This window comes from Nyctereutes procyonoides, unplaced genomic scaffold, assembly GCF_905146905.1.
Source record: "Nyctereutes procyonoides isolate TBG_1078 unplaced genomic scaffold, NYPRO_anot_genome, whole genome shotgun sequence".
Taxonomy (NCBI): domain Eukaryota; kingdom Metazoa; phylum Chordata; class Mammalia; order Carnivora; family Canidae; genus Nyctereutes; species Nyctereutes procyonoides.
The window spans coordinates 77,584,417-77,607,829 of NW_026575126.1; the positions used below are offsets into that span (position 1 = coordinate 77,584,417).

Sequence of the window (23,413 nt, forward strand, 5' to 3'; positions counted from 1 at the left end):
AGGCAAGGAAGGTACACTGTTCCTAAGGTGTCAGTCCTGGTTGAAAGCTCCGTGCTTTGGAAAAAGACTCCTGTTGGTGTCTAGTCAAATACAGAGGACCATGAACCAACGTGGTTCTTAATCCAGAACTTAATTCACTTCACTTGCGGTTGATTCCACACATCTCAACACATGCCTATTTTTAATCCTTCCTTTCTTGCAGGAAGGGAACAGTAAGGACCATTTAACCTCCTTTTAGTGGTCATCCATTGACCACTTTTAAATGTGAGTGTAGTTGGTTCAGATATGAAGTTAGAGATTCTAGGGTTTACACGTTTCTGAACTTACGTTCTTTGAAGGCATCAGGTTTTGTGTTACATTAATGTCTAGGAATGATATATTATTTTTTACTTGACATTTAAAAAAGGTTACACACAGCAGACACACTTAAATGTTTGACAAGTTAGGGGTAAGTGCCATGTCCTAAGTCCCAACGTTCTATCACAGAGGCATTTGTTAAATTCACTAAAACATGGCTGAACTGTATTTTATGTGGATTCATCATCCTTGGAGATGTTAGTTACTTTTTTAGGAGACAGAGTAGCAAAAAAAAAAAAAAAAAAAGGAAAAAAAAAAAGAAAAAAGAGAGTAGCGCTTTTAGGGGGGAGCAAAAGCTGTGGGCAAGAGCTGACAGCACGTTTGGTGTGCTTATACAACTCTGAGCACTAACTTCTTTTTCACTAATTCTTGACAACCACACACATCATAAGCCCACGCAAATTCCATGAACTAGAATCTCTAAGAATTCTGCATGTGTTCTCCATAAACTGCATTTCAGGGAAAAAGAATCAATTTCAGTGCATCTGTAAAAATGGGAGTTATTGTGTCAGCTTCAAGGAAAATTTATGGGAAGACTGGATTCTTTTTTTTTTTTTTTCTTTTTGGAAGACTGGATTCTTTTCAGCTCCTTGTTTGAACTATAAGAAGGATGGCAGCACAGCTTCCACAGGTAACGTCTACATTTATTTTATACCAAAAAAGTTATGTGCAACAAATAAACATTCTTACATATTTACATTTGTTTTTACCAGTTAGCAAAACTGTGTCCTAAATCTCTGATAAAGAATAATTCTATCTATATTAAAGGGGAAAGTCTGCCCAGTGAACTCCACTTTAAAGAATGTTTACTCTGGAGCTTAAAGCACTAGTAATAAATATTTTTTGATGGAACATACTATACAGATCATACACCTAATACTTAGGCCATGCTTAATACAGTTTTATATAAAACATTTCACGTTTTCTGGGCTAGTTTATAAAAAAAAAAAAAAAAGAAATTAACCAAGTAGCCTGGATTCCCACCCCTGCCCCTTTTGTTTGATTGAAGGGTGGTTCTCACAGATCAGGAATCGGAAGTGCTGCTGAATAGAGATGTTCCACCAATGCTTGTGTGTTGGGGGAAAATACCAGGACAAAGGTTGCATGTTAGGTATTCTTTTAAAATAGGTTTCCAAAAATGACAGTGGATTTCTTGTTGGCATTTGTCTAACACGAATTTTCAAGACAAGATTTGCCAGCTTTCGCTCATGTCTGTGCTGGTTCCAATCTGTTACGAAGTAGTTGCTGAAGATAGCTTTGCATGTTTGCTGATAATCTTATGAATGAAGTACAAGCAAACTAAAGCCAACAAATAGTTTTAATTTCTCTGGAGTCTTGGTCCTATAGCCTACTGAGTAGGGTCCAAAGATCTCTTGCACCAAATGACAGATCTTTGTATGAACATAGTCAATGTTTTTCAACATCTTTAAAAGTAACGGATTTAATGAGAGGCGACGGACATCAAGTAGAAGTAATTTCCTGGCACGCAGCTAGTTAAACCTGAGTTATTTCACCAGTTTACCTTCGCAGAAAGCACCTAGCTGCAACAAAAAACTGAATTCTCTAAACCACGTAGTTTCCCTAGAATTTGTCATCTAATGACAGCTTCTCCAATTTCTTCAAATGATAGGACTACCAAGTAAATAAGGGGCTTCATTTGTTACAAGAAGAGTAGAATTACTGCAAAACCCAGAGATCTGACTCCTTCTCCCCGCTAATTTGTTCTTCAATGTTGGTGGCTAGCAATGTTGCAGTGTTTTAAATATTGAGTCTAAAAGTCATAACAATCTGAACAATCTTACAGCATGGTGTTTTCTCCTTCTTGGGGTGGAAGAGAGGATGTAGAGGGCAGCCTAAATTCTTCCACCAGGGTCCTGCTGCTTATCGAGATACTGGCGTTAAAATGCTGTTATTTCAGGCGGCACACTTTCATTGGTCAGTGAGGAAGAAAAAAAACCCATTAATTCTACTGGGGTTACAGGAACATGGCAAATATTTTGTACAACTGAAACAGTGGTGTTTTCCCCAAGGCTTATTAGGAAAGCAAAGGAAATCCTTGAAGGGTCTGGCAGGGCATTTTTATGTTTGACCATGTAAGAGTTGAAGACATTCGCAAGAACGCGGCATCAAGACAAGCTTTAACTATACTTTGCTGATTGATACAAAATAGGATGAAAAACCATTTTAAATTGGGACACGAGGAACTTATTTAGCACAACCAGTGTTATATATACCACAGAAGTCTTCACGGTTAACCATTTCCACTCTAGCTTAGAAGAAAGAACCAGGAAGCTGCTGGGTAGAACTGAAAGCACTGCCACAAGATGACCTCAGTGCACAAGCCCTGCAACAGCAGGATTTGTTTCTCCATGAACACCAGACATCCAGTCCAGTGCTTTCTGGAGTTCTCTAACTACAGCAACAACAACAATACATAGATCATAAGACAGGCATCGAAATATTCACATTCATGGGAAAACAGAAGCCTTGAAATCCGAATTCAGCTTTTACAAAACTGGTTAAAACCGGGTGAAAGTTCATTACAATTCTGATTTTCTACTTGCCTTGGGCCAGAAAAATACATTGCCTCAATTAGGACAGTTAGTTGGAAACTGCTGAACAGTTGCTGACTTTACACATTAGGGTTTACAGAGCAGAGCCTGTCTCCTCCCTTCAAAAAAAGGCGGCTTGTTAAAGTACGTGATGGTTACCAGTCTATTTTTAACATAATGATTAATTGGAAGCAAAAACATTGCTACTACTTTTCAATATAAGGAATAAAATGATTATACAGAACCTTTCTAGAGAATAATGCAAGTTTTCTACATCATGGTAAGAGGAAGGAAGGACACTTCTGCCCAAGTTCAACACACAAAATATTTGGTTTGAGATTTAAGACAGAAGGCACTTTTAACATTCTGATATAAGGTGTTAACCAGAGAAACATATTGTCACAATTTCATTTGGGTTTATTCACATCACCTTTAAAACCGAGGCATTTGCGTAGTTACCAGGAAGAGCAGTGACACCATTTGTGTACTTCGCCTTCAGCTATTTCTACCTGCACTACTCCCGACGGAGCAAACAGAGCAGCATGTCAGCCCTAAAATTTACAACTGTAATATTGGCTCTAAAACAATTAAACTAGACATCCAATTAGTGCAGAATGAAACAGGAGGAAATACTATGGAGGTACCCAAGAGCAATCCTACTCCGGAGCAACTGGGCTTATACTGGTTATTTCAAGGTCCTAATACTGTCTGGTCAACTGGCACCAATGTTAAGGAAAGAGATCTGCATGAAAATTCAGCTACTGTAAGAAACTATCTAAAAATGCCGTATTAATATTTCCAGCTTTTCTCCAAAGAAATCTACCCCATTTCCCCAACTTTAGTGTCCTGAAGGCCTTGGATGTGAAGGTCTGCTCACATGACTTACTTTTAAGTTCCTAACTGATCCAGTTTTCTGACTTGAACGTTCAAATTTAGTTTCTTCCCTTTGGAGGAAGGAGACGAACGGGAACCGACTACCCTATTTTTGCCGTCAGTGCCGGACCCACAGTGGTCAGTACTTTTCTCAAGATGCTCTGTATGGACTTAACTATTGTCCCTCTTTCTTCAGTCAACGTCGGGCTGCCAATTCTTCACTGCTACACTTCGGCTAAGCTGTCCAGTAAGTTCTGCAGGATGGATCCAATGTTTCTTTTATTTACAAACGTCACATAGATGGACTCTAGTGGAATCTACATGTTTCAATCCATCAGCTAAAAACATATTACATATTGTAAACATGGCAATATTTAATACAGTATCTATTCTAAAATATTTTCATGTCATGATCACATTTGTTATACCTGAAATTGAATTTATACACATTGGAGAATTACTAGCAATGGTTGCTCACTTGACAATCATGGGCAGGGGGCTAGGGCTACGTTTCATTATCTCAGAAACATCTTCAAAGTAAAGTTAAAGCTTGTCTTTGATTGGCTCGGCAGCTCCTTTTTTTTTTTTTGTATCCATATTGAAAATGAAAGATTGACACAGAAAATAGCTAGGGCCCTTCTAATTTACCGGATTTTAAAAAATCAGTTTAAGATTCTTGGGGAAAGTGTCTGTTGTGAAGAATCAAAAAAAAAAAAAAAAAAAAAAAAAAAACTGCTGCAAAATAAACTTAATGGCAAAGGGGACTTCCGACTGTCTGTCCAGAGTTCATCCGTTTGTCAGTCCTGCTTGGGCTGCAGTTGCCGTTTCCAGGCCTCGTTCAAGTAAACTAGTCGTTTATAGTTGATGATAAGAAGAATGAAGTTCAGCACGTATGTGATGACGCATATGATGCAAAACTCCTTCAGCACAAAGTACAGAATGTAGGCCAGATACAAGGAGCCTACCACGGACACGATGGAGGATGTCATGAGGATTAAAGCTGCAACTGCACTTGCTGTCATGCCTGCAAGAGAAAGAGACACCCAACTCAGTCAGGCCCTGACGCCGGAGAGAAAGTCTCTGTGTTATTTTTTTTTTTTTTTTTTAAGTCTCTGTGTTAAAAGCTAGTACTCTGTGATTTGCTGCAGCATGGGAATACTGACTTTACTGGAAAATGCGATGAGTTTTGAGAACACAAGCTACTGGTCTGTTTTGTTAAGGTTATGCAGGTTGATTCTGCATGTAGAATATTCCCTTTTCAGCTGCAGTGTCTCTGATGTTTCAGTATTCTAGGTGAAATACTACTTATACCATAAACCAGCCTTCATTAAGTCATGCAAAGAAAACATGCAGTCTTCTAATCACATCATGCATGAGGCTCATCTGTAAAATCGACAGTCTTGTCACTCCCAATGGATAAAGGAACATGAGGACCACAACCTTCTCTCCCAGGCAGGACACACTTCCTCCAACCTTTTCACTGCAGGCTCCCCATCTGTGGGAAGTAAAACTTGCCTTCTCATGTTTAGGTCAAATTTTTAAAAAATCCATACTGGGAGATGATTGTACCAATATGCTGCTGAAGTTGTAATAACCATTTCAGAAAGGGCTCACCCTGGAAGGTAACAGAAACCATGTTTGGCCAGTTGGCCACATGTAGGTCAAACCAGATCAAGAAAAAGGCACTTCTGTGGGCTAACCCAGGGCTCTCTTGATGCTATCTGATATCTTCACATGTACTGTTTTGTAATTTTCTGAAGCCAACAGTCGTGAGAACATGTGCATTTATTTTCAAGGACAGAGGAGACAGCAGAGCATATTCAACTACCCTCCCTCCCAACAACTAATGGACAAGGAGAACAGAAACAGGAAAAAATAATCGGTGGTAGGAGATCTGAAGTGGTTAATTAAGGAGCTGAAATCCCCACTGCCTGTTGATGAGAAGCTGCCTGTGGGCTAGTCTAGCCACAAAGGCCAGACCAAGGCCGGACCTGCCCACAAGACCAGTCATTCTAGCCTTACCTTCTGTAAGGCTCTTCAAGGCTCTTCAAGATATTGTTGGATTACTTATGCCAGGGACTGGTGAATCTGATTGTCCACCTGCTTTTGTAAACAAAGACTGAGTGGAACCCAGCCACGCTCACTCGTTTATGTAACATCTGTGGCAGAGCTAAGTAGCTACAAGAGCCAGCAAAACCTAAACGTTTTTCTGTCTGGCCTTTTACTAAATATCTAAGACTTCAAAAATTAATGCAGTCACATTAATTTTCCTGAGAGAGTTAGTTTCCAAATGATATGAACATGTGCCACTCTTTTCCTTAACTTGAGATAATACTCATTTTTACTTCCCAATACTGGTGTGTGCATAGATTAACAGAGCTAATAATAGGAGGGGCACCTGGCTGGCTCAGCCAGTAGAGTCTGTGACTCTTGATCTCAGTTTTTTTTTTTTTAATTTTATTTATTTATTCATGGAGACACACACACACACACACACACAGAGTGGGGGTGGGGGTGGGGGGTGGTGGTGGTGGTAGAGGGAAGCAGGTTCCATGCAGGAAGCCCGATGTGGGACTCGATCCTGGGTCTCCAAGATCATGCCCTGGGCTAAAGGCGGCGCTAAACCGCTAAGCCACCGGAGCTGCCCTGATCTCAGGGTTTTGAGTTTAAGCCCCACACTGGGCCTGGAGCTTACTTTAAAAATAAACAAACAAGTAAAAGAGCTAATAGGTATAAAACACTTTGAATGCTCTGTAAATACTGGCTTTTAGTTCAATACTATTGTACCCAACCTGTCCTGATGTAATGTAGCTGGTGGCTTGGGACACAATTCCCAGGATAATTTACAAGGTCCTGTAACTCTAAATAAATGATGGTTCAATCAAGCAGTGGACCATTTTGCAGCTGTGAAGAAGAATGAGTCTTCATTCTTAATAGGCTGCTATGGAAATATCACCACTATGAATGAGTCAAGCAAAAAACAGAGTATGAAGAACAGTATGTATAGCATTCGCCTTTTCTATTTTAAAAAGGTGGAAAATTAAGCTATGTTTGTATTTTCTTGTACATGCCTGAAGCAACGACAGCAACAACACACAGCCACCAGTTGGGGACAAAAGGCAGTAGGAAGTGGGCAGAGGGGGCAAAGGCTGGGGACAGATCCTTTGCTGGAGAGCATTTTATATGTTTTTTACTTTTGAACTTGTCAAAGTATTACCTATGGAAAACTTAATTGAAAATGCTGTATCTCAAACAACTTGGAAGGGCGTGAAGATGATGTGCTCTGGAAAACTGTTAAATGAGTTCACATGTGCCTTCTGACATTAAAAATGCTTCATGTAGGGATACCTGGGTGGCTCAGTGGTTGAGCATCTGCCTTTGGCTCAGGGTGTGATCCTGGGGTCCGGGGATTGAGTCCTGCATGGGGCTCCCTGCAGGGAGCCTGCTTCTCCCTCTGCCTGTGTCTCTGCCTCTCTCTGTGTCTCTCATGAATAAATAAAATCTTTTTTAAAAAAATGCTTCATGGGAGCAGCCCCGGTGGCTCAGCGGTTTAGCGCAGCCTTCAGCCCAGGGCGCGATCCTGGAGACCCGGGATCGAGTCCCACATCGGGCTCCCTGCATGGAGCCTGCTTCTCCCTCTGCCTGTGTCTCTGCCTCTCTTCTCTGTCTCTGTGTCCTTCATGAATAAATAAATAAAATCTTTAAAAAAAATGCTTCATGTGCACACACAAAATGTGAACAGAAAAGATACACACGATACATGCCGTTTAAAAAATATGTATAAGGAAATTCACAAATTAAATATTATAAATGAAATTTGATCCAACTCTATCTCCAAAAATTAACATAGAAGCATTTCTTAGGGCAGTCCCGGTGGTGCAGCGGTTTGGCGCCACCTGCAGCCTGGGGTGTGATCCTAGAGACCCAGGATGGAGTCCCACATCGGGCTCCCTGCATAGAGCCTGCTTCTCCCTCTGCCTGTGTCTCTGCCCCTCTCTCTCTGTCTCTATGAATAAGTAAAATCTTTAAAAAAAATGAGAAGCGTTTCTTAGGCTATTTTAATTTCAGCTTATACACTATACTCTTTAGAAATCCAAACAGAAAAAATAAATCGAATAAAAAATAAAAGTCTCACCCCAGGCCCCCAACCACCAGATCTTTTCCTACACATTTATATACATACATATAAACATATACTTCTTTTATACCTATTATACTACAATTTGTTTTTTTCACCAAACTATAATCTTGATCTTTCTAGAATATTCATGTAAGATCTGCTTTTTCCTTTAATAGCTACATAGTATTATCCAGTATGGATGTAACCTAATTTATTCAACCATTACTTTTGCAAAGCTATTTCCATTTTTTTGCTATACTCCTATGAATATCCTTGTGCATATTTTTGTATTTCTACAGGATATTTAACTGGGCAAAGCTGATAGGAGTATTTAGAAAAATTCAGATTTACAATTTGCCTGATAACAAATCAATTTCAGCTAGGCAGATGAGCACAGAAAAGACAGCAGGTGATGGGGTAAAACAGTAACAATGGAAAGCAAAGGGCAAAAATGGTGGATTTAACTCTCAAAGTGCAATCAAAATTCACCAAACTAACATAAAAGAGTATAAAGAATGGCTAAAATGTTTGTCACAAATATGAAAGCGGACTATTATCAGGATCCCAATAACAAAAGTGACAATGCAAGGAAATTAAAATGATGGGGATTTGTAACCATTAGAGATTTCACAGAAAACACTTTTTAAAAATGTCCACTCTCTGTCTCTCATGAATAAATAAATAAAATCTTAAATGAAAATTAAAAAAAAGAGGGATGAAGTTTTGGGGAAGCCAGACAATTGAGAGATAAGCAGTTTGGTAATACATATGTATTAAAGTCCATCAGAAAAAAATCTATGTATTTTGACTCATTTGTCCAGTGTTTGGAAATTTATTTTGCAGAACTAATTCAAAGGGGGAGGTGTGTGTCAGGAGGACTTTAAACAAAGTTGATCCCCACAGTGTTACTTAGGACACAAAAATCTTGAAACCTTGATATCAACAATAAAACACTAAAGAGAGGAAACAACATAAAAATTCACAAAAAGTTAAGTGAAAAAAGCAGCAGACAATGGACACAGTGGGTGTGTAAAGGTGGTGGAATTATGCACACTGCTTCCTGTTAATGTTCTCTCAAGGGCATACTATTTTTAAGTAATCTGCACAGTATATAAACTAACAAGGAAAAAGTTTCTGGGGAAGGCTGTTTGGAATAATAAGCTCTGTGAATAGGGCTGGTTTTTCTGGACACTCTGGGATGCTGCTGTACCTGATTAAAACCAACAGATACCAAAGTGAGCATCAGCATCATCAGAATCTCAGTGAACCAAATTTTCACCACAGAACAATGTGCTACAAACTAGTGGTTATATCATTAAGTTACTTTTATTTAATATAAAGACATTTCAGGGGAAAGATACAAAGTACTGAAGGGAATATAACAAAACAAACTTATTTTTGTATTGCTGTATAAATACTTACCAAGTAATAACTGTAGTATATAAAATATAAGTCCAAAGACACTGTTTGGCTGGTTTAATACACCATCCTTTCCAAAAATGGAACCCAAAAGACCAAATCCTCGACCCCATCTGTAAAATAAGGAAAACCAATGACCCCATTTTAAGTCTTCCTATTTTTAAAAATGTAAAATTGCCTGAGAATGCCATGCTAATACCCCCATCTGAATCTCTAAGTTGCCTATTTCTATAGGTTCTCTTATCCAAAAGGTAGGCTCAAGGTACTCTTTTTTTGATGGTGTTAGTGATTGCAGAGGAGGGGCTCCCTGGGTGTAAGCCAGTCCCTTAGCAGCAGCAGCAGCACTGACATTCTGGCCTAAGAATTCTTGGCCATCGGGGGCTGCTCAGTGCACTACAGGGGGTTAGCAGTGTCCCTGGGCTCCACTCCCTAGTGGCAGGTGTACTCCCCTGCCAGCTGGGACAACCAGAAATGTTTTCAGCGATTGCCAAATGTCCCAAGGGGGAAAATCTCACCCAGTTGAAAGCCACTGACTTTAAGCTGCCTTATTTCTTCATTCAAAATATGTGGACTGAGGGGCACCTGGGTGACTCTTGGTTTCATCAGGTCAGGACCTCAGGGGTCATGATGGAGCTCCAGGTCAGACTTGGTGCACAGTGCAGTCTGCTTGGGATTCTCTGCCTCTCCCTTTGCCCCTCTCCCTGTGCACGCATTCTCTCTCACAAATAAATAAATAAAATCACAAAAAATGTGGACTGAAATGTTGTTTCCCGACAAATTTCACTAGGATATGCAATACGAAACACATTTTGGGAACATATCTTTAAACCTACAACAGTATCAGAAACTACAGGTCCTTCCTGGAATCACACCTCAAGGGTAAAGAAAACTGATACACAATTTGCTCCATCAGTTTTTATTTGCAGTTTAACTTCAGATTCTACACATAACGTTTTCAGAATCTTATTTTCCTATTAAAAAAAAGATTATTTTGGATTTAATAATATTTGACTCCAATATCAAACTAACATTTACTTTGGATGAAAACCTTTGAGGATAACTTTAACTCTGACTGAGCATGCTACATTTTGAATTAAATCCGGAATGATGAGAAGCAGCCAGTCTCTTGAGGACTGTACAGAGGCCTTTGAGGCAGGAATGAGCCATGAGTGTGGAAGAAGGCCATTGAGGCTGACACACTGAGGAGGGAAGAATGACAAGAGAATGAAGCACCTGATCATTTTCAGCTTTTATGGACTTTTGTAGGCCGTGATAGAGAGTTTGAATTTTATCCTAATTGCAATGGAGAAACATTCAGTGGCTTTTAAATAGAAGAGTAATATAAGCTTATTTATGACCATTCTTGACTATTGGGTAAAAAACAAAAGAGTAGACAGGAAGAAACTAGATGCAATCAAACTGCTTAGTCCTACTCATCTGAAGTAGGAATTCAAGTGTAAAATGCCACCTTTGGCCACAGAAATAATTGGGCATACTGCCAAAATTATCATGGGCAAACAGAATTTTTATATATTCCAAGCATTGTTCTGTGTCTAATTATTCACACAGGATCATGTTGATATTCTCCTTGAAAACAATGCAGAAATCCACAGAATGTATCATTTTATCAAAGTAATACATGCATAAAGGTTTAAAAATCAAGTAACACTGAAAGTCTTACAAAATAGGCATCCCATATTCCAGCCCTCTCCACATACAATTTTGACCCCAGAGGCAAGCATTATGATATCTTTTAACCTTTTTTCCCTATTTAATTCCACATTTTTAAAAAAGATTTTATTTATTTATTCATGAGAGACACACACAGAGAGAGGCAGAGACACAGGAGGGAGAAACAGGCTCCATGCAGGGAGCCCGATGTGGGAGACTCAATCCTGGGACTCCAGGATCACGCCCTAGGCCGAAGGCAGGCGCCAAACCGCTGAGCCACCCAGGGATCCCCTTAATTCCACATTTTAAAATAATATGCTTACATGGCTATTTCTTGATTTCTGAATTCTTTTTTTTTAATAATTTAAATTCAATTTAGTTAACATATCGCATCTTATTAGTTTCAGGGGTGATTTCTGAATTTTAAGTATCTTATGACTTTCTAATATGGTAGAGCAGAATGCTGCTTTAAAAAAAAAACATTGTGGGGAGCTTTAAATGTATATACACAAAATTAACAGAACAGAGTAATAACCTCATATACCTATCACCCAGCTTCGAAATTGCACCTTTCTTGTTTCATTTCCACCTCTATCCACTCACCACTCAATGATTATTTTCAAAGCAAAATTTACATACATTTAAGGCACAAATCTTAACTTTTCTGGAACATCTGACTAATCCTGGATACATCTGAGTAGTTGGCATACTAATTCTGGAATACTTACCCAAGGGTGTGAAAGAAGACTCTAAGTACCTTTCATAAACAATGGAACAAACACACACTCCAACACCATATAGAGTGCCTCCATATCTCCAGTTAAATTCTTAGTTCCCTCTCATCAATTTACACTCTTCTTCACCATAAGCATCAAGTACCTGGCTAGCCAGGCTTATGGGAATTCAACCTCAATACCCAACTTAGATCTCTGGTCTCCTGGATTGCAGTGCTACACTATTTCCCTTGTATCATATTAAAAGTTATAAAACAGTTACTATTTTAGCATTTTCAACCAAACAGATCACTTAATTCCTTGATGAGTATAATTAAATAATGTTTAATAAACTTTGATAAACTTGTTGTTAAAAGTCTTAGTAAGTCAATTCACAAGCAAAGTAAGACTGGCATTACATACAATTATTCTCCTTGGAAAGGTGAATAAGAACAGACGTTCATAAATGACACTATCCTTTAAAACTAAGGGTGGTGTAATTCAAAAATCTTTTAGTCAATGTTCAAGTTGAACATTTGAAAATATTATGGTTTCCCCTTACTTCTAAAAGCTATACAGAACTATATGAAATATATTTTATATGCTAACTTTATTTCTGGCTTTATCTTAGTTACTAACCATTTTCTTCTTGTCCCGTCTATATTAATAATTCTATTATATTACTTATTCCAGAGTTGCCCCAAGTAATTTATAGAAGGACTAGGATATTAACCAATTGAGCAAAAGGAAATGTTTTTTTTTTTAAAAAAATGATTTGTTGGTCATTTTTTCATTAAGTTTTAAAAAAATTCCAATATAGTTAACATATAGAACACAATTAGTTTCAGACATACAATATAGTGATTCAACAATTCTACACATTACTTAGTGATCATCATAAGTGTACTCTAATTCTCATCACCTATTTCACACATCCCCTCCATTGACCCTCTGGTAACCATCAGTTTGTTCTCTATAATTAAGAGTCTGTTTCTTGGTTTATCTTTCTCTCCCCCCCCCCCCCCGCCTTTGCTCATTTGCTTTGTTTCTTAAATTCCACATGGGTGAAATCATGTCTTTCTCTGACTTATTTTGCTCAGACTATAACTTTGTAGCTCCATCCATGTTGTTAAAAATGGCAGTATTTCATTATTTTTTTATACCTAATATCCCAGTGTGTGTGTGTGTGTGTGTGTGTGTGTGTGTGTGTGTATCACATCTCCTTTATCTATTTGTCTATGGATGGACATTTGGGCTGTATCCATAATTTGACTATTGTAAATAATGCTGCTATAAACACTGGGGTGCCTGCATCCTTCGAATTAGTGTTTTTGGATTGTAGGGTAGTTCTTTTTTTTTTTTTTTTTTTAAGATTTGTGAAATTTAGAGAGCGAGCGAGAGCACGTGTGCACTCACAGCAGTGGGGGCAGGAACAGAGGAAGAGGGATAAGTAGACCCAATGCTGAATATGGAGTCCAACACAGGGTTCAATCCCATGACACTGATATCATGACATGAGCCAAAATCAAGAGTTGGATGCTCAACCCACTGAACCACCCAGATGCCCCACGGTAGTTCTGTTTTTAACTTTTTGAGAAACCTCCACACTGTTTTCCAGAGTGGCTGCACCAGTTTGCTTTCCCACCAATAGTGCAAGAGGGTTCCTTTCTCTCCACATCCTCACCAAAAGCTGTCTCTTGTTTTTTTATTTTAGCCATTCTAACAGTGTAAGGATACTTCATTGTGATTTTGATTTGCACTTCCCTGATGAATGATGTGGAGCATCTTTTTGTGCCTGCTGCCCATTTATATGTCTTCTTGGAGTAATGTCTGTTCATGTCTTCTGCCCAATTTTTAATTGGATTATTTGTTTCTTGGGTGTTGCATTTTACAAATTCTTTATGTATTTTGGCAACTAATCACTTTTTGGACATGTAATTTGTAAATATCTTCTCTCATTCCATAGGCTATCTTTAGTTTTGCTGACTCCTTTGCTGTACAGAAGTTTTTTATTTTGATGAAGTCCCAATAGTTTATTTTTGCTTTTATTTTCCTTGCCTCAGGAGACAGATCTAGAAAAAATGTTCCCATGGCCAATGTCAGAGAAATTACTACCTGTGCTCTCTTCTAGGCAGGTCTCACATTTGGGTTTTTCACCCATTTTGAATTTTTTATTAATGGTGTTAGAAAGTGGGGATCCCTGGGTGGCGCAGCGGTTTGGCGCCTGCCTTTAGCCCAGGGCGCGATCCTGGAGACCCGGGATCGAGTCCCACGTCGGGCTCCTGGTGCATGGAGCCTGCTTCTCCCTCTGCCTGTGTCTCTGCCTCTCTGTGACTATCATAAAAAAAAAAATGGTGTTAGAAAGTGATAAAGCTTCATTCTTTTGCAGGTAGCTGTTCAGTTTTCCCAACACCATTTGTTGAAGAAACTTTTTCCCATTTTACATTCTTTCTTCCTTTGTTGAAGACCATGTAATTGTGGGTTTATTTCTGAGTTTTCTATCTGTTCCATTCATATATGTGTCTAATCCAGTACCATACTGTTTTGATTACTATAGCGTTGTAATATAGCTTGAAGTCTGAAATTGTGATACTTCCAGTTTTCTTTTTGAAGATTGAAAAAGGTTCTTTTGTAGTTCCATAGAAATTTTAGGATTTTTTTTAAAGATTTAGTTTATTTATTCATGAGAGAGACATAGGAAGAGGGAGAAGCAGGCTCCCTTCAGGGAGCCCTATGTGGGACTCAATCCTAGAACTTCAGGATCAGGCCCTGAGCCAAAGGCAGACGCTCAACCACTGAGTCACCCAGGTGTCCCTAGGATTTTTTAAATTTTTTTTAAAGATTTATTTATTTATTTATGATAGACATAGAGAGAGAGAGGAGAGAGAGAGAGAGAGAGAGAGAGAGAGAGAGAGAGAGAGGCAGAGACACAGGAGGAGAGAGAAGCAGGCTCCATGCCGGAGCCCGACGTGGGACTCGATCTCGGGACTCCAGGATCGCGCCCTGGGCCAAAGGCAGGCGCTAAACTGCTGAGCCACCCAGGGATCCCCGGATTTTTTTTTTAAAGCTTTGTTTGTTTACTTTGGGGAGAGAGGGAGAAAGATTGCAAGCAGGGAGTAGGGGCAGAGGGAAAGAGAAAATCCCAAGCAGATTGCCTGTTGCACATGGAGCCAGATCCTGAGATCATGACCTGAGCCAAAACCAAGAGTCAGATGCTAAACTGAACCACTCAGGCACCCCCAGGATTGCTTATTCTAGGTCTGTGAAAAATGCTTTGGGTATTTTGATAGGGATTGCATTAAATGTATGGATTGCTTTAGGTAGTATAGATATTTTATTATTTATTTATTTATAAGATTGCATTTTTATTTTTTTTTTAAGTGCGCTTTATTTATTTATTCATGAGAGACGGCGGGGGCGGGGAGGCGGGCAGAAACACAGGCAGAGGGAGAAGCAGGTTCCACCGCAGGGAGCCCGACTGGGGACTTGATCCCGGGTCTCCAGGATCACACCCTGGGCCGAAGGCAGCGCCAAACCACTGAGCCACCCGGGCTGCCTAGACTGCATTTTTAAAAGATTTTATTTAATTATTCACGAGAGACACAGAGAAAGGCAGAGACATGGGCAGAGTCAGGGAGTCTGACGTGGGACTCCATTCCCAGGACCCCAGTATTACAACCTGAGCTGAAGGCAGATGCTCAACCACTAAGCCACCCAGGTGCTCCAGTACAGACATTTTAACAGTATTTGTTCTTCTAATCCATGAGCATGGAATGTCTTTCCATTTCTTTGTGTCCTCTTCAATTTCTTTCAGCAGTAGTTTTCAGAGTACAGATCTTTTACATCTTTGGTTAGGTTTATTCCTAGGTATCTTATTATTTTTGGTGCAACTATAAATGGGATTGATTCTTTCTCTTCCTGGTGCTTCATCATTGACACCAATTTCTGTATGTTGATTTTGTATCCTGCAACTTTACTGAATTTGTGTACCATTTCTAGAAGCTTTTTTTTGGTGGAGTTTTCAGGTTTTCTATATACAGTATCATGTCATCTGCAAATAGTGAAAGTTTCACTTCTTCCTTGCTCATACGGATGCCTTTTCTTTTTGTTGTCTGATTGCTTTGGCATGACTTCCAGTACTATGTTGAATAAAACTGGTGAGAGTGGACATTCCTGTCTTGTTCCTGACCATAAAGCTCTCATTTTTCCCCACTGAGGATGATATTAGCTGTGGGTTTTTCATAGATGGCCTTCAATATGTTGAGGTATGTTCCCTCAACCTACTTTGTTGAGGGTTTTTTATCATGAATGGATGTTGTATGGAAATATTTTCTTAAAGCAACAGACATTTATACATCTGTTCATTTTGTTTCAGTATAGTAACATCAATGAAAGATTATGTAAAAGAGAATCTACTTTATTTTTTATTCTAAAAAAAGGTTCACCTTTGATCCAAATAGTAACTTCTTTGAATATTTTTTTATTTGGGGGCATAAACAACCAGCATCTATGTTATGAATGAGAAATTGTTCAAAGGTTTCTAAACACATCTACTTTTGCCAGGAACAAATATGAAAATCACTGTTCTCCAAGTCTAGTCTCCTAGGTCCCTGAGGATAAACCTAAGACATTTGCCTCTTTCACTCACTCCCTCCCAAGTGTATAGGGAAGTTTTCAAAAAGGTACATGTGTGACATTTAATAATGCAAAAGACTGAAATGCAGGGGTTAATGTGAGAATTCAACAGTCTTCAATTCCAGTAGACATTAAAGAGATTTGTGGTGACAGAAACAATGCCATTCATTTTTTTCTTGAATCACTGTTTATTAGATGCACTGCCAGCTCAGTTTACTTGCTTTCTGCTGTCATGATTTTATTTTTATTTTTTTATTTATAAATTTATTTTTTATTGGTGTTCAATTTGCCAACATATAGAATAACACCCAGTGCTCATCCCATCAAGTGCCCCCCTCAGTGCCTGTCACCCAGTCACCCCCACCCCCTGCCCACCTCCCCTTCCACCACCCCTAGCTCGTTTCCCAGACTTAGGAGTCTCTCATGTTCTGTCTCCCTTTCTGATATTTCCCACTAATTTTTCTCCTTTATTCCCTTTCACTATTTTTTATATTCCCTAAATGAATGAGACCATATAATGTTTGTCCTTCTCCGACTGACTTATTTCACTCAGCGTAATACCCTCCAGTTCCATCCACGTCGAAGCAAATGGTGGGTATTTGTCGTTTCTAATGGCTGAGCAATATTCCATTGTATACATAAACCACATCTTCTTTATCCATTCATCTTTCGATGGACACCGAGGCTCCTTCCACAGTTTGGCTATTGTGGACATTGCTGCTAGAAACATCGGGGTGCAGGTGTCCCGGCGTTTCATTGCATCTGAATCTTTGGGGGTAAATCCCCAGCAGTGCAATTGCTGGGTCATAGGGCAGATCTATTTTTAACTCTTTGAGGAACCTCCACACAGTTTTCCAGAGTGGCTGCACCAGTTCACATTCCCACCAACAGTGCAAGAGGGTTCCCTTTTCTCCGCATCCTCTCCAACATTTGTGGTTTCCTGCCTTGTTAATTTTCCCCATTCTCACTGGTGTGAGGTGGTATCTCATTGTGGTTTTGATTTGTATTTCCCTGATAATGCCATTCATTTCATTACTGTGTGTGTGTGTGTGTGTGTGTGTTTGGGAAAAGTTATTTTTTACAAAAATATTTTAACATGTAATGGGTTTAAAGTATTATTTTTAAATGAATACATTTAAATAATTTAAGTAATTTTTCTGTTTTTAATTTCTAATACAGTAAATACCAAAGATATAACATAAGGGATCCCTGGGTGGCGCAGCGGTTTGGCGCCTGCCTTTGGCCCAGGGCGCGATCCTGGAGACCCGGGATCGAATCCCACATCGGGTTCCCGGTGCATGGAGCCTGCTTCTCCCTCTGCCTGTGTCTCTGCCTCTCTCTCTCTCTCTCTGTGACTATCATAAATAAATAAAAAAACAAAAAAACAAAAAAAAACCAAAGATATAACATAAGTAAAAATAACTTGGGGTTCTCAATAATTATTAAAGTATAAAGGAGTACTGGGATCAAATAGTTTGAAAATCATTGCTTCCAACCAATTTACCCCAAAAAATACATTACAGTTCAAATACTGTTCAAATTTTAAAAATTGGGGTGAGGTAAAGTTAGGGGAACCTTGAAAAAAATAAATAATGTGCATTATAGTAAATTATATTTTTATTTTTTAATTATATTTTTAAAAGATGTCATGGCCATAACATAAAAAATGGAAAATAATAAACGTTGGTGAGGATATGGATATTGGAATCCTTGTATGTTGCTGGTGGGTAACATGGTGTAGCCACCATGGAAAACAATTTGGCGGTTCCTCAAAGAGTTAAACAATTACCGTACAAGCCAGCATTTCCACTCCTAGGTATACACTCCGAAGATCTGAAAACAGGTATTCAAGCAAGTACAAGTACTTGTTCATAGCAGCATTAGTCACAATAGCTAAAAGGTGGAGACAACTCGATGTCTATCAACTGATGGATAAACAAAACATCGTGTATTCATGCAGTGGAATATTATTCAGCCATGGAAAGGAATGAAAGCACTGATATGTGCTACAATGTGGATGAACCTCAAAAACATTATGCTAACTGGACTAAGCCAAACACAAAAGGTCACATGTTGTATCAGTCCATTTTCATAAAATGTCAGAAGAGGTAAATCCACAGGGACAGAAAATAGGTTTGTGGTTGCCAGGGGTTAGAGAGGGGGTGGTGAGGAGTGCCTGCTTAATGGGTACGGCATCTCCTTTGTGAGTAATTAAAATGCTTTGAGGGGCCCCTGGGTAGCTTAGTCAGTTAAGCGTCCAACTCTTGATTTCAGCTCAGGTTGTGATCTCAGGGTCCTGGGATCAAGCCCTGTGTCTGGATCCATAGCCAGTGGGGAGTCTGCTTCTCTCTCGCTCCCTCTGGCCCTCCTCCCACTCACACTTTGTGCATGCTCTCTTTCTCTCTAAAAAATAAATCTTTTTAAAAAGAAAAACGCTCTGGAATTAGAGGTGATGGCTGCACAACACGGCAAGTGTACTAAATGGGCTGTACTAAAATGTACATTCAGCCCATTTAGCCATTAAATTAAATGGTTAATTTTAATAAAATTTCACTTCAGTTAAAAAAAATCTGTGTAGTGGGCTGACAGGTAATTTTTCTTATCCTTTTTTAATTTTTATTTTCATTATAAAACTTTTATGTATTATCCTAGTTTTCTACAAAGAACATGTATAACTAAGTTATCAGAAAAAGAATAAATTATTTTAAGAAAATAAATACCACAATTATCAACTGTTTCTGAATGGTAGGAAATAGTTTATTTAATAAGGGTAGTTTTTTCTCCTTCTACTTTGTTGCATTTTGTAAATTTTCTTTAATGATCAAATATTACTTTTATAACAGCAGCAAAAAAAGAGCTACTATATTGAGTTCATCAATCACATTTAAATTAATTAATGACAAACCTTAATGTCTTTCCAACTCCACTCTTTCCCCCTCAACCAAATTTAAGATTTACTGTAATCTCCTCACAGAATATCTACAAGGCCCTAATATAACGACTAAAACATTCAGGAATACAAAACTAATAAAGAAAGGAAGTAAATAACAATATGAGGTTTCCTGATATTCTCCTTCCTCTGAGGAAGAATTTGTTGAAATGCTGGCTTACACATACCGTTTATGGATATTCTTGTCACTTATTTTTAAGATCACTGGCTCCTTGCTTCTTTTCATTTCCCCTCTCCAAGCTTAGTCAAGGAAATATATTTTGCCTATAATTTTCTAATTTTTTAAGTTTTTTTTTTAAGATTTTATTTATTTATTCATGAGAGACAGAGAGAAAGAGAGAGCGAAAGAGAGAGAGATTGAGAGAGAGAGGCAGAGACACAGGCAGAGGGAGAAGCAGGCTCCATGCAGGGAGCCCAACGTGGGAGTCGATCCCGGGTTACCAGGATCATGCCCTGGGCCGAAGGCAGCGCTAAACTGCTGAGCCAGGCAGGCTGCCCAAGTTTTTGTTTGTTTGTTTGTTTGTTTGTTTTAAAGATGCACTTATTTGTGAGAGAGGGAGCGTGTGTACAAGCAAGGGGAAGGGCAGAGGGAGTGGAGACAAGTAGACTCCCGCTGAGCAGGGAACCCAAAGTGGGGGGGCTCAAACCCAGAATCCTGAGCTGAAATCAAAAGTTGGATGCTTAGCCAACTGAGCCACACAGGTGCTTCAATGCTTTTCTAATTTTAGACTGTATGAGCATTTTGTAATGGCCTATTGGTATAACAAAACTATTCAACCATTTTAAACTGCTTGTGTTTGATGGTTATAAAACTCTGAGGAAAAAAAAAAAACTCTGAGAAGTCCATTTTACTGAAAACAAACAGACCAATCTAAATGAGCTGTAAGAAACAGAAATTAAAATTCCGTTGGTTTCCAAAGGTGGTTGGATGCATAATGAACCGGACATGACAAAAAGTTTGAAATGTTCAAGAAAAATACTAAGGATGTAATTTCTGCAAAGGAAAGGTCTACCCACTGTGGACCCCCAGAGCTAGAAGTGTGGGCTCTGGAGTCAGACAACCCTGGTTCTGTTAATAATACGCTGTGTGACTTTGAATAAGTCACTTAATCTTGGACTCTGTATCCTCTCAGTTGTAAAATGGAGATGATTATAAGTACTCAATTCATAGCACTGATGTGGGAAATAACTGTGTTAGGAATAACTGTGTGGTGGTTTAATGTCAAAATATAAGTAGACATGTATATACAAGACATTCTGTTCTCTAGCATTCTATTTTCAAGGCCCAATGATTTTGATATAGCATGTCTTTATATAAAGCTATTTTTCTTGCACAAACATCGGCATACTTTATTAAAACATTTTACATTTGATCTTAAACATTTTGTTTTATATTTTATGGATATACTGTAATTAATGGCAGATATCATTGCTGGTGAACATCAGGCTATTTCTACTTCTCATGATTATACAACATTAAACAAATATATTGTGCAAAGTGTCAGTCTGTATATTACCTTATTTCCATAGGATAGACTAAAAAGAGAGAAATGGCTTAAGTAGCATAAGCATGTTAAAAACTATTGTATATTGTACAAAATGTGTGCAATTTAATTGCCAATTTATACTTCCAGCATCAGCCCCTGAAATGTTTTTTTTTTTTTTAAAGATTTATTTATTTATTCCTTCAGAGAGAGTGAAGAGAGAGGCAGAGACACAGGCAGAGGTAGAAGCAGGCTCCACGCAGGAAGCCCGATGCGGGACTCAATCCCAGGTCCCCAGGATCACACCCCGGGCTGCAGGCGGCGCTGAACTGCTGTGCCACCGGGGCTGCCCTGAAATGTCTTCTTTAATAACAACTACAACAGGGGCACCTGGGTGACTCAGTCAGTTAACCATCTGCCTTTGGCTGGTCATGATCCCAGGGTCCTGAGATTGAGCCCCACATCGGGCTCCCTGCTCAGCTGGGAGTCTGCTATTCTCTATCTCTCTGTCCCTCCCCATCGCTTCTCTCTCTCTCAATAAAATCTTTAAAATAAATTAATTACCACGTAACAAATGGTAAACATGATTTTACAAACTTAAATAGAAAAATATATTCACAAGTTTAGACTTCGGATTACCTTTATTTACTTGCTTACTTATGTATTGGAAATCATTTGCTTTTTTCTTTGGTATTTAAATTTTGTAACAAGTGTGCAATTATCTTGTTTTTGCTATTATATTTTAACAATACAATTCCATAACGGTAACTTAAAAATTCTCTTTATATACACACACAGATATATGAACTGTATCTGTAGTAAATTTGGGAGAGTATCCCAATTTCTCAATTTTCCACATGCAGAGACCTCTCTTTCAGCAATAGCACCTGCCTCTTGACCCATTCCTTCACTTAACCCCTCCTAGGCGGTAGCAAAAATGTACTTGACTGATCAGTTAGTTTACACGAAGCAATTGAGAATCTGTGGATCAGACTTCTGGATTCCTTCTTTGGTATCTATCTACCTAAACAAAGATGTATCTAAGACTAAACTAAAAAACATAACAAAACAACCCCACATAAGATTTACCATCTTAACTATTTTTAGTGTACAGTTCAGGAATGGTAAATATGCTTGCATTGTTGTGAAACGATCTCCAGAATCTTTAAACATTCTACTACGAAACAACTCTTGCTCTTCTCTCTCCCCTCAGCTCTTAACTACTTTTTCATCTTGTTTCTAAGAATTCGACAACTTTACTTTAGATACCTCATAGAAGTGGAATTACACAGTACTTCTTTTTATGTAACAGGCTTATTATTTCATTTAGCATAGTGCCTTCAAGGTTCATACATGTTGTAGCATGTGACAGGATTTCCTTCCTTCCTTCCTTCTTATTTATTTATTTATTTATTTATTTATTTATAAAAGATTTATTTATTCAGGAGACACACACACACACACACAGAGAGAGAGAGAGAGAGAGAGAGAGGCAGAGACACAGGCAGAGGGAGAAGCAGGCTCCATGCAGGGAGCCCGATGTGGGGACTCGATCCCGGCACCCCAGGATCACGCCCTGGGCCGAAGGCAGCACTAAACCGCTAAGCCACCCAGGGATCCCCTCCTTCCCTTTTAACAAAAGACTGACTAGTAGGCCATTTTATGTATATACATGTTTTGTATATCCATTCATCCACTCATGGACACTGGGTTGCTTCCACCTCTTGGTATACAAAGCTTGTTTGCAATATATTTTTCTCTGTTGCTCCAAACAATTCCAATTACTCTGATAATTTTTTACCCATTCCTCTGATAGGAACAACCCTTGATAATAAAGTTTCAGATAAGACCCAATGTCAAGGCATATCAAAGAAGATGAGGTTCTTGACAAAAGAGCTAGAACATTCTCTCCTACCATTTTTTTTTTATGATAGAGAGAGAGAGAGAGAGAGAGAGAGAGAGAGAGAGAGAGAGGGGCAGGCAGAGACACAGGCAGAGGGAGAAGCAGGCTCCATGCACCGGGAGCCCGATGTGGGACTCAATCCTGGGTCTCCAGGATCGCGCCCTGGGCCAAAGGCAGGCGCCAAACCGCTGCGCCACCCAGGGATCCCCTCTCCTACCATTTTGTTGAGAGTTAACAGCATGGTTCATGGGAGGTGATACCCTGGGTGAAGATGAAAAAATAATGCATATTTTTTTCTATCTAAATTCATGGGTTATGATACATCATCAATTTAGTAACAAATTTTCAGAGACAAAAATTAGCATATAAATATGTATACTGATCCAGGTGGTAAAGTTAAACCATGGACATGAAAATCAATAGCAACAGAAAAGTAAATGTTTGTGTTTATAAAATCTTTGTCAAACCTTTTTTGTTTTTAATATTTTATTTATTCGTGAGAGACACAGAGAGAGAAGCAGAGACACAGGCATTGGGAGAAGCAGGCTCCCTGCTGGGAGCCCAATATGGGACTTGATCCCAGGACTCCAGGATCACGACCAGAGCCGAAGGCAGATGTTCAACCAATGAGCCACCCAGGCGTCCCCCTCCTTTGTCAAAGTTTCTTTTGTGGAAATGACCAGCTTGTACCAGGAAAGGGCCTCATTCTTAGGTCACTGGAGACAGTAGGTATTGA

At 39.0% G+C, this 23,413-nt stretch overlaps 1 protein-coding gene across 1 annotated transcript in view; it reads right to left on the minus strand.

Annotated features, from left to right (window-relative positions):
* Positions 1-980: 980 nt before the first annotated feature.
* VKORC1L1 (vitamin K epoxide reductase complex subunit 1 like 1) overlaps positions 981-23,413 on the minus strand; it is a 69,766-nt gene continuing 47,333 nt past the window's right edge. The window contains exons 2-3 of the mRNA XM_055340267.1: positions 9,325-9,434; positions 981-4,806 (exon numbers count right to left, since the gene is read on the minus strand). Coding sequence (XP_055196242.1) covers positions 4,580-4,806; positions 9,325-9,434 — 337 coding nt within the window. The 3' untranslated portion in view covers positions 981-4,579. The remainder of the gene's footprint in view (positions 4,807-9,324; positions 9,435-23,413) is intronic.